Below are 12,278 nucleotides of genomic sequence, written 5' to 3'. Positions count from 1 at the left end.
CATGCAATACCTCTCTACTCTGAATTTTCATCACCCATGTAGAGGGCCCTGGTCTCTGCTCACTAAAATCCTCTGGCAACAGGGCTAAGATTAAGAATTTAGTAAACTGGGAGATTGAAACATGTGCTGCCATTCCATAACAATTGTTTTCCCACTGCACTACACAACTATGCTGTCAAATTTGAAAGACATATATTAGCTGTACTCCTTAATAATTGCCAAAATGATCAGCTCAGCCAGTTGTACTGTGAAGTATTGTTTTTGGAGTGTGAACTCCCACGGTCAGGAATGCGAGAATACTGTGGTAAAACATCTGGTTCACACAGCTGTAAATCTGGCTTCAGTGAATAATTCTAACCTGCATTCATTTGTAACAAACCTGACTTATAATGACTTGTATCAGCACCAACTTTCAACCCAGACTTCTGGTAGAAACAACTCGTTTTAACAGGTTAGGCTCCCATTATTACGCTTGCTGTGGCATATTTTTTCACCAACCCATTGGAAGTGATGGTGAGTTTTGGTGTGGATGGAGGAGGAAAAAAACAAACATGGAAAACAGGCAGAAGACAAAATTATTAGCTGTTTTCATGTAGGACCACCATGGGTCTTCAGATTTCTGAGGGTCTCTGGTAGCAGGAATTTCTTAGCCTTATTAGCAACTTTGTGGTGCATCAATGAAACTGATTGAAACCATTCCCCCGATAATATTCATTTGATGGAAACAGCATACAATGGGCGCATCAGCTGTTTGCACTTGCAAGATGTTTATTAAGTAGGAAAACTTTCTTTAATCTGTACCTAAAGGATTTTTAAACTTGCTTGTGCAAACACACATACACACACTACATCCAGAGTTGTGGAAAAGACACCAGTCACACGAAAAGCATTAGAAAGTTACCATCAGGTTCAGTAGTACTTCAAGGGTTACTTGATAGAATACAGACTGTGTGTTAGCAGGATGTGAGAGATTCAAAGCAAGCTGTATACATTAGTGTAAGAGATTGAGAAAAATATACAATAGTCAAATGGCATGTCTAAATGTTCATAGTACAAAGTTACCACAGTTAGGTTTTTTCATTCAAGATTGCAGCAGATAAAATCCACAGGAAAAATGTTCACATTGTAAAAATTAAAAAAAAGAAAATTACGCTGGGTACAAAACAGTTCAGTTAAAAAACACTTTTTTCCAACAAAATAAAATATTTTAGGTATTAAAAACCTATGGATGTGCAATTATTCTACACGGTAATACTGATGACTACACAGATAGCTCATTCTGTTTCCACACCCAACATGGGTTAACTAGACTAGAGCATATTAGCAGAAATGAATGCTGAAGGAAAAAGAAACACAAAAAAAAAGCTAAGAAAGCTCTCCCAAAACTGTTAACTACAATAACTGTAATCTAGCTGGATTTTCTGTATCAAAAGCCCAGCGTCACTGGATATAACATGTACACTATTTGGTGTAACAAATCTCTTGCTTAAGGCAGTGGTTCCACAGGGCAGTCAGTGCAATTGGGATGCACAATCCACGGAAGTTCAGATCTATTATCAAATGCTTCTTAGCTACTCCAGGGCTACCGCATTATTCCCACACAGTCCAAGCGGTTAGTGCTGCGAAGTCAGTGCTCTGATACGAAGATAGTAAGCACATCCCTGGATTCAATTCTGGCACAGAAAGAACAAAATGCTCGAACTCTTCCACGAGGTCCTTTCACGAACTGCACACATTCATCAAGCCTGCATCCAAGTCAATTCTTGAATTATGTCAGTGTTTCAGTCACTCAAAAGACATTAAGTTTGCAGGAACCTGTAGAGATAAAATTCCAAATCTTTAGACAAAACAATTATCTGACCTAAGGGTTTAAAACTATCATTTCCCACAGCACTAGGACTGTAAAATGATCTCTGCTACTTCAGTAATGCTCAAAGACAGGAAAATATTCCTTTCCCCCACCAACTAACGCTTATCCTAACTCTACCCCTTCGGATGCTGTAACAACCTAGATCAAAAACATTACACTGCTTTTTTGCTATTTGACAAACAAAAATACATGCAGAAGCAAAGAATTATGGGCACATTTTCCCAAAACCTCTCTTACTGGTGACCTTGGAAACACATATACGGCAGTTCTTGACCTTTCATCTCGGTGTCAAGCAAGTTGGTGTTTTGACAATCAACAGCAAGATATCTATTCACAGTACTGTGAATGCCGAGCGTCAGTTACTTACTCCAACCATAAGAGTTACAATGAAAATATGGCGGTTGCATCTGAAGTTTGATTTCTATCAAATGTGAATTGAAATTTCTCTGAGATATTTCTGATGTATAAGATATGTTACAATGGCATCCTGTACAACTACAGGCGACACTTGGAGAGACCAGAGCTTTGCCATTGTGAATCCTATATTGAGCCTTCACTGATCAAAGAAAACATGTAAAAAAAAATTCTCACCGTAGATTTTATTGGCATGCCCAGGAAAATGAAAGAAAACCTTTCTATTAATAACTTTAGCTGCTGGATCTATTGTGTGCTATCGCAGGAATTTTATTCTCTCTTCCTAAAGCATTACAACCTAAAACTTTCATTTAGATTTTTAACTATCAAGCAAAAGATAATATATATATTGCTGTTATACATTTACAGTAGGTATTATATCAATTCCTCAAATGGAAAATAAAATGTCACAATCTACATGCTAACTTATTCTGTTGTTGCTAACATATATATGCAGTTTTTTGTTCTTGTCTTTCTTTCTGAGGGAGCTAGTAGGACTAACCTATCGTTCTCTTAAGATTCTAACCAACTCATCTCAACTCGATTCAGCTTGTTGAACAACATCAGTTCATTAAATACCCTTGAAACACTTGCTGGGACTTCTGCTAAGTGCCAGCTTGATTAAAAAATAACTGCCATCACACATAACTGCACAAATCACTTAGGATGTGTTTGTTTGAATCTAGTTTAGCTCTTCCCATCAGCCTTGCAGCAGCTGATGAAACTTTGCAACGTTTGTACCAAGTAAGGCTGGGATATGTATTTTAATAGTCTGTCTTGTGACTGGAACATATGAACAGGAGTAAGGCATTAAGCCCCTGCAGCCTGTTCCGTCATTCAATGAGATCACGGCTGATCTGTACCTCAACTCCATTTACCCGCCTTTGTTTCATATCCCTTGATCGATCTCAGTCTTAACAATTTCAACTGACCCACCATCCACATTTGGGAGGGGGGGGGGGGGGGGGAAGGGAGTGAGTTCCAGATTTCCACGACTCTTTGTGTGAAAAAGTGCTTCCAGATTTCACTCCTAAATGGCCGAGCTCTATTTTAAAGATTATGCCCCCTTATTCTGGAATCCCCCACCAGAGGAAATAATTTCTCTCTATCTACCCTACTGAATCCCTTTATCATTTTAACATCTCAATTAGATCACCCCTCAGCCTTCTAAACTCAAAGGAATATAAGCAAAGTTTATGCAATCTGTCCTTATAATTTAACCCTTAAAGCCTGGTATTATTCTGATAAATCTGTGCTTTAGTCTTTCCAAGGCCAATATATCTTTCCTGAGATTCGGTGCCCAAAACTGAACGCCATACTGCAGCATAATTTCCTCATGAATTCCAACCCAATTGAGAACAATCAACATTCAATTAGCCTTTTTGATTACTGAGTGAACTCCCTATCAATCTAAAACAAGGCAGGAATACTACATTTTGGTCACAGGAGCTTTATTTCTGCAAAATTTCTCAGTGTTACATGTTTTAATGGTATCTTCACGCTATTTATTTCCCCCATTTTCACTAAAGAGCCTTGATTGTACAAGAATGAGATCCAGAGATTTTGCTTAATAGAAGAACTAGGAACAATCAATAAGGTTTGGCAAACTTAGAAAACAAAAATTTGCTCCGTTCATCAATAAATATTTTGTATTTTGTAAACATAAGCCCAAAGGGGAGGAGGATAGGAAAATTGTGGATAACTTCATTCAAAGAACAATACATCCGCTGGTCAGTTACTTACTTTCTCAGCCATTTGCCTCCTTGTACTATTAAGGAAGAAAAGTGCAAAATCCACAGCGAAATCTAATACTGCCTTGCCAAAGAAACCAGATCCAAAGCAAAGTTGTTTAGTGAAAGAGAGAGGTTTATTCTGTGTGGCAGGCTTGCAAATGTTGCATGCCAGAAAATTGGTCCACACATGAGGTATTGTTTTTGGAGAATAGACTTGACTTTTATCAGGGGATCTCTCCCTGCCAGCAAAGGAAATAGCCTACCAACCAGAAGCCACCCTCTGCTTGGTGACAGGTTTACATAGTTTTATTTTTGTCATTAACGAATTCAACAGATTACTTAATACTTTTTGTTCCCCCTGTGCCAAGTTGAAAGCTATTATATCCACATAACAGAATCTTCTTTTTATTTGGAATTTACTTGGACCAGAGAAGACAGAATAGTAACTTCATGAACTAGATATACTAAAGAGAATTCAGCACTGCTCTAACCTTAAATCAGATGAGGTATACCAGGATTGATCTGTCTGACACCCATCTTACAATATTACAGCATCTGACAATATCCTAAGCCTTTTACAAAGACTGGCTATTAAAACCAATTTAGGACTAACATTCACACATTAATCATTATACAACATAAGCATTTAGTATTCTCTATGTAATTGCAACATTTAATAAAGTTTGCTGTACTATGCCAGGCTAAGTTTTGCTGAGTTTCAGTCAATGACATTCAGAAAACTTTCCATCTCTCCTTGCAAGTCACCGACTTGTGCTGAGATGTGGATCCACAGGCACCAGTAGCCCTCTGGTGTCCTGCCCAAGTGGGCATTCTTAATTTATGAGCCTAGTGTCAGTGAGCCATTCGACTGTGGCGAGTGTACTGTCATCAGCAAAGAGAATATTATTTTTGACATGAACTAAGTCAAATATACACAGAGAAATGAAGAGCGCTTTACTGAAAGACCCACACAAACGTGTAGTGATAAAGTAACAAACAGCTCTTTACCATGACCCAGGTCATAGTGCTTGGTGTTCCTGTCAAGTGCAGTGCTGCTCGTAACACCTTATTTCTCTTGCACCAGTGACAATCTCCAAATTATCATTTCCGAAGAAAGCAGTATTTAAGTCTTGGACTGACTTTGGCTTTATAGAGTCAAGAGTTGTTGAGGTGAGACAGCATATAATAGGAAACTGAGATCCTTTCAGACAGTTGATCATGTTTCTGACCATTTTTACACACAAAGGAGTTGGAGGGAAAAAAAGTTACTTTAAATGTGGGTTTTCAAAAGCAACGAATTTTTAAAAAGAGACAGCTACATAAAAGGTGGTTAATATGTTAATCATAAGTTGCTTCTCCTAGAAACGAAAATTATAAGCAATTCATTAGTTTGTCACTATTTGGAAGACACCTTTCCCCATTGTGTTGGATAACCCTTTCATCTCAGACAGTCTGTGGTGGGAGCAGGGGAGGAATAGAAGAGGGACAGGATTTTTGACAATAAGTGAGGCTTTTAAAACATCAGAATGAAGACATCAAGGAAGGGAGTCAGGCTTTTGGAAACAGGGCACTGCGCCAGTTGACAGGCAGCAAAAGATTGTGAAAGACGCGGCTACAGAGAGTGGAGAGGCTGGTTTTGTCCTGGCCGCTTGCTTCTCCATTCTAACAACAACAACTTGCATTTACATAGCGCCTTTAAGGTAGTAAAACGTCTCAAGGTGCTTCACAGGACCGTTATCCAACAAAATTTGACACCGAGCCACATAAGGAGATATTAGGACAGGTGACCAAAAGCCTGGTCAAAGAGGTAGGTTTAAGGAGTGTCTTAATGGAGGAGAGACAGGTAGAGAGGCAGAGAGGTTTAGGGAGGGAATTCGAGAGCTTAGGGCCTAGGCAGCTGAAGGCACGGCCGCTAATGATGGAGTGATTAAAATCAGGGATCTGTGCGAGACAAGAATTGGAGGAGTGCAGAGATCTTGGAGGGTTATAGGGCTGGAGGAGGTTACAGAGATAGGGAGGGGTAAGGCCATGGAGGGATTTCAAAACAAGGATGAGAATTTTAAAATCAGGGCATTCCTGGACCAAGAGCCAAAGTTGGCCAACGAGCACAGGGGTGATGGATGAACAGGACTTGGTGCGAGTTAGGATACGGGCAGCAGAGTTTTGGATGAGCTCAAGTTTATGGAGGGTGAAAGATGGTAGGCTGGCCAGGAGAGCATTGGAATAGTCCAGTCTGGAGGTAACAAAGGCCTGGATGAGTGTTTCAGCAGATGATGAGCTGAGGCGGGGTAGAGAAGGGCGATATTACGGAGGTGGAAGTAGGCGTTCTTGGTGATGGAGCTGATGTGTGGTCGGAAGCGCACCTCAGGGCCAAATAGGACGCCAATGTGTGAACGGTCTGGTTCAGCCTCAGAAAGAGGTCAGGGTGAGGGAGGGAGTCGGAGGCTAGGGAACAGAGTTTGTGATGGGGACCTAAGACAATGGCGTTGGTCGTCCCAATATTTAGTTGGAGGAAATTTTTGCTCATCCATTAATGTGTATTTTTGGATGATGTCGTCAAGGGGCAGCATGCAGATGAGAAATAGGAGGGGGCCATAGATCCTTGGGGGACTAGAAGTAACGGTGTAGGAGCGGACAGAGAAGCCATTGCTGGTGATTCTCTGGCTACAACCGGATAGATAAGAATGGAACCAGGCGAGCGCAGTCCCACCCAGCTGGACGACGGAGGAGAGATATTGGAGGAGGATGGTGTGGTCAACCATGTCAAAGGCTGCAGACAGGTTGAGAAGGATGAGGAGGGATAGTTTACCATGGTCACAGTCACACAGGATGTCATTTGTGACTTTGATAAGGGTCGTTTCAGTACTGTGGCGGGGCGGAAACCTCATTGGAGGAATTCAAACATGGAGTTGCGGAAAAGATGGGCACGGATTTGGGAGGTGACAACACGTTCAAGGACTTTGGAGAGGAAAGAGAGGTTGGAGATGGGGCCGTAGCTTGCAAGGACAGAGGGGTCAAGGGTGGGTTTTTTGAGGAGGGGTGAGATGATGGCAGATTTGAAGGGGAGGGGGACAGTACCTAAGGAGAGGGAACCGTTAACAATATCAGCTAACGTGGGGGTCAGGAAGGGAAGTTGGGTGGTCGCAGTTTGGTGGGAATAGGGTTGAGGAAGCATGAGGTGGGTCTCATGGTCAATATGAGCTCAGAGAGGGGAGATTCCTTGTTGTTGAAAGTTACAATGCCCTTCTTAATCATACCATACTGGCTCTCCATATCTCTTGCAATTCTCTGTCCCTTCTAACATGCCAGACTTGTATCAAATAAAAACATCGATTTAACAAATTATGAAAACAACTAATTTGTTTTTAGCTACAATTACAGACATCCAAGGAGGCAAACCTCTCCATTATCCAAATTTGGATAGTTGGCAAAGTATTGACGTTCACACACATGGGCTCCCTTGTGCTGATCGTTTACTGGATTTTTTCAGGAAGACAGTGTCCCTTAAATTTCTCATGTAATATTTTGCTTTGGGCTCACATGTCTGACCATGAGATGCACCATTTGTAGTTAAAAAGGGAACTTCTAGAATAATGCAAGGATTCCCATCACAAGGCCAGCAAAAAAAAACATCTGTTATAATTTTGGTAGGTCAGATATTTTAAACTCCCTGAATTTCGAAGCATTAAAAAGTTTAACACAAATAGTTTGAAGCATTATTTAGGGGGCGGCAAAGAAACATCCTTGGTGTTTCTGTATAATATATATTGAATGCTGAATACAATTTCTTTTTGGAACGGCCTATTCATTGGGTCCAGAAAATAGCCAATTTCTGATGCAAAAGTCCCATCCACATCAGGAAATACTGTTGCTTTAGAGCTCACAGATCGAGTATCTGTATACATTTTTCTGCAGCACTCAATGGGTTAAAAGTGATAGTTAATAAAACATTTACACCCAGATCTGTTACACTTTTCTGCCTTCATCAGCTCTATAATTAGTGAAGATATCAATGAGTGGAACAGTTATAAAAGTTTCATATCAAAGTTTAACAATACTCAGAGTGGTAAAAAGTTGAAGGTACCAATAAAATGTATTTGAAAAAATGAGGTTTAGCTTCTACATGTTGGTAATTTCTGCTGAGGCAGAGAGAGCTGGAGATATAACAAAACTGGAAATCAGTGAGGTTATATATGGGGTCACAACGGAAGTTTCATTGCAGGGAACAAATCTTGCTCTTTTTCAATTCAATTATGTTTATTTTAGTAACCTTACAAAAACAAGACTGAAACAGAACACACACATGGTTAGGCTTGGAAAATGCAATTGTAACTACTGTAAACAATGGTACATTTTCCAGCATTTTATACATCTGCAGGATCAATTTTGCTTCAAAAAGAGGCCTTTGTTAAGAAGAATTATACAAATGTGGAGATCTAAAGGGTTGCTTACTTTTTATTTTCACAGAATAAACAAAAAATTCTAGTTTTGATGTACAATATTTTGATTTTGGCGCAGAAAGCTTACAGTTCTAACATGTTCTTCCCCCCCACCCCGCCCGATCCAGTGCCATAGATTTGCAGAAGTGCTATTTACCCTTAAGTACTGCTGCTCATCATCCAAGTAAAAATCTCAGAGACAAATCTGCTTTTAATTTCAATGTTTTCCCTGCTCAGAATACTACTACCACTGAACATGTTGTTGACAGATCATTATAATCAACAAACTGTAACTGGTGGCAGTGGACTTAACAGCATCAGGAGCAATGCAAAGTTTGGGGTCCTTGAGGTGGGAAAGGGAGTAATTCAGGGTTGTATGCAACTTTGCGACATCAGATTTGGTACCAAGGCTGCTTTTCTTCACCTCTAAAATAATGCCCGCCCCACCTCACCTCTCCTCTACCCATACCACTGCCAAAACCCTAATCCACACCTTGATCACCTCTAGACTTCTCAAATGCTCCTCCACAAATCGCAACGTATTCAGAACATCCTCTTCTGTACAAAGTCCTGTTGTCCATCTACCTTGTTCCTGCCAACCACCACTGGTGCCCTGTGCCTCAGCAAATTGACTAAGAACCTTGGGCTCGATTTTAGGGTCGGGTTTCCGGCGGGTTACCAGCGGGGTGGCCCCGAAAATCCCGATCTCCGGTCACGTGACCGGATCGCGACGAAATCCCGGCCACTTCCGGGTACCGCGCTGACGTGCGGGGCTGCGCGCGCAAGCCCCGCTGGTGGGAATCCCGCAGGCAATTAAAGCCAGCGGGGTTCCACTTGAGAGTACTTAACTTGCTCGTTGTGGTCAGTTAATGAGCTGAAGCAGCTGTCAAAAGAGGAAGTGTGGGATTTTAGGTTCAACGCAGTCAGTTTCCCACACTGGGGGAAACAGTACCTTTCAAACCAGGCGTGTTGCAGCCAGCAGCCTGTGGCAGGTGCCAAGGTGCGCTCCACGGGGGAGAGCCCTCACCCACGCAGGAGGCCACCGCGTCACATAGGGCAACCCCTGCCCTCCACCAACCCCCGCCAAGCCAGAGGACAGGCCGACACGAAACCCCAGCCCCAGTCCGAGGAACCACACACCTACCCTGCACAACCCCTCAGACCAACACCTGCCAGTTGGGTGGTGTGTGGACACCCTCGGAGGACGAAGAGCATGACCAGCACCAGCAGCCTCGCAGTCCACGCCGTCCGCCGCAGAGACGTGGATCCCCCCAACACGGTGTTGTTGCACGCTCACCTGCACAGCAGGAGGGAGGGCTACCGCAGAGAGAGACGCGTCGCAGAGGGCACTACCCTCGCCACAGGGTCCACAGACCGAGGCGCAGCTCCCCGGACCTCTCCGAGCAGCAGTGCACAGGGAGGCGCAGATTCGCTCGACATGTAGTCGTGGAGATCTGCAGCCTCTTTCATGCCGAGCTGCTCCTGGCTGGCCCCAGCACCAACTGCTTACCTGTCGCTGGCAAAGTCACCACTGCCCTCCACACCTTCTCCTCCGCATCCTTCCAGGGTGCAGCCGGCTACACCGCCGATGTCTCTCAGTCGTCTGCGCGGACGAGCCCTGCAAATACACCTGCACCTACTCTGCAGTAACACGATGGGTGGCATCAGTGGTGGGTCCTCATAGTGATACCCAGGAGCGGGCATTATTGGACACAACGGACAGGATTCGCGGAGACATGGCAGTGGTGGTGTCAATATAATGTGTGCTGTTTGTTGCTCTGAAATTCAATATGGGTAACACCCATGACAAACCCTCAGACACCCTTGTGCACCCCCTTCATGCTGACGAGACGTTTGCCTTACGCTGCCTACTGCACATATGTGATGCATGCCCTGTGGCTGCAGCACAGGTGGTGGCAGGTTGAGTGAGGCTGGCCGTGAGGGAGATGCACGAGAGGGTGAGTATGGGATGGAGCAATGAGATTGTATGAGGATTGGGTTGCGTGTTAGTGGCAGGATGAGTACTGGCGAAGTGAGTAGGTGGAGGTAAGATGAGGACGGGGTGTGAGTGGGTATGAAGGGTGATGTGATAGAATAGTGTGGGCGGTGCCAAAGGAGATTTGGGGTGGGGGCAGTGTTGTGGCAGACGGAGTGTAGGGGAAAGACTTCGTGTTCTCACTGTGGCGGACCTACTGCGGTCATTGCAGCGCCTCCTGCACTGTATGCAGGTGGGCCATATGTTGGTGGCGCAGGTGACCCCCTCTGCCACTTCGAGCCAGGCCTTCCTGGTGGCAGAGGCAGGCCGCTTCCTCCCGCCCGCCGGGGGGAAGATCTGTGTCCTCCCCCTCCTCCTTACCCCATCTGATGATACCTGGGGTGAGGCATCATTAAACTGGGAGCAGCCTTCCCCCTGGGCTGCTCCATGCTGCAATTTGTTCTATTGGTTGCAGCATCTGTCAGTGGAGGACTGCCCCTTTAACTAGAGAGCCTCCAGCTGACAGATCGAACTGCGCATGCGCAGCCCGACCGACGCGCAGGCCAGCGCCGTGGACCCCGGAGGAGCAGGTAATTGATTCCTATTAGTGGGTTGCCTGCTACGATCGCGTGGGCAACCCACTAATTTCGCCGTTCGCGTTTTCGACGCTCCCGGAGGACCACCCGCTGGGAACCCGCAGGCCTGCTAAATTCGAGCCCCTTGTCTTTGTTTTCAAATTACTCCATGACCTCGCTCCATCATACCTCTGACCTCCTCCAGTCATACATCTCACGTGAACCCTCCGCTCATCTGATACCGGATTACTCCTGCTTCACTGTTCGGTCAAAGGTGGCCACACTGATAGGTGATGATGGTGGCCATTATCATCACCCTTGTAACGAACTACCAAAAGGGTTCTGTGCCGACAACCATGCTTTTTAACATTTGTACTGCTGCTTTTCACATTATTGTATCAAGAAAGTATATCTATACAGAAGGTACAAGTCTGGATCAGCAGGCTAGAACCTTTGCAGATATGAATCAAGTGAAGGATAGTAAAAGGGAAAGAACAGGCATGGAGATGATATCAGAAACTGGATCCACTGGACTCTACCTTGTCCACTATCTATGCTGGGGAAGACGTCTGGGCAACTATGAAGGCAATGAAGCGCTAGGTAATGGCTCTTGCCATCCAAACCTCCAGCACATTGAAGCTGAACGAGGAAATCTGTTGTAGATTAGAACCTATGGCCTCACAGCAGCAGTTGGAGCATTCAACAAAAATACACTGTCTAGGCTTAGGACCTTGCATTGGAGCTTCACTGCAGATAGTGTGGACTTGCCAGGTTCTCCATGCTGGACAGCAAAGATGCGGTTATTGGAGTCCTCCACAGTCACCACCTGACCTCAGAATGCTTGGCACACTCCATAATGATAACAAGAAATGTTAGTGTGTAAATAGGATTTTGAATGCAGACCCTGTGAGGCTCTGCAGCTGAGGAAGAACATGAGCTGAGCTTCTGACCATCATGTTCCTGCTCCTCCTCTGCCACCACCACCAGCTCCTGCTCGCTTGTGCTCTGTGTCTCACCCTCCTCTAATGTGGGCACCACTGGCACCTGTGGCTGGTCCTTGGAGTTCATCAGAAGAGGAACAAAGGTTAGAGTGCTGCCTAAAAGACATCCATTCAAACAGAGGCTATACAGCTAAAAATACTGGTGTGCTGGAACGTATACAACTGATTGAGTGAGCAGGTGGAGAAAGAACAACAGGAAAAGGATGCTACTGGTCCTGAGCTTCAGGAAAGCTTCCAACTTCATCATGGCCCACTCCCACCATGTTTTTAT

The 12,278-nt window shown here is 44.2% G+C and overlaps 1 protein-coding gene across 3 annotated transcripts in view; it reads right to left on the bottom strand.

Moving 5' to 3' along the window:
• Positions 1–745: 745 nt before the first annotated feature.
• ralgps2 (Ral GEF with PH domain and SH3 binding motif 2) overlaps positions 746–12,278 on the bottom strand; it is a 413,674-nt gene continuing 402,141 nt past the window's right edge. For all 3 annotated transcript variants that reach the window (XM_067990774.1, XM_067990772.1, XM_067990773.1), the window contains one exon: positions 746–1,815. In XM_067990774.1, coding sequence (XP_067846875.1) covers positions 1,786–1,815 — 30 coding nt within the window. In that variant the 3' untranslated portion in view covers positions 746–1,785. The remainder of the gene's footprint in view (positions 1,816–12,278) is intronic.

Source organism: Heptranchias perlo, chromosome 9 (assembly GCF_035084215.1).
Source record: "Heptranchias perlo isolate sHepPer1 chromosome 9, sHepPer1.hap1, whole genome shotgun sequence".
In the NCBI taxonomy this organism is placed as follows: Eukaryota; Metazoa; Chordata; class Chondrichthyes; order Hexanchiformes; family Hexanchidae; genus Heptranchias; species Heptranchias perlo.
This window is presented reverse-complemented; position numbering and strand designations above follow the sequence as displayed.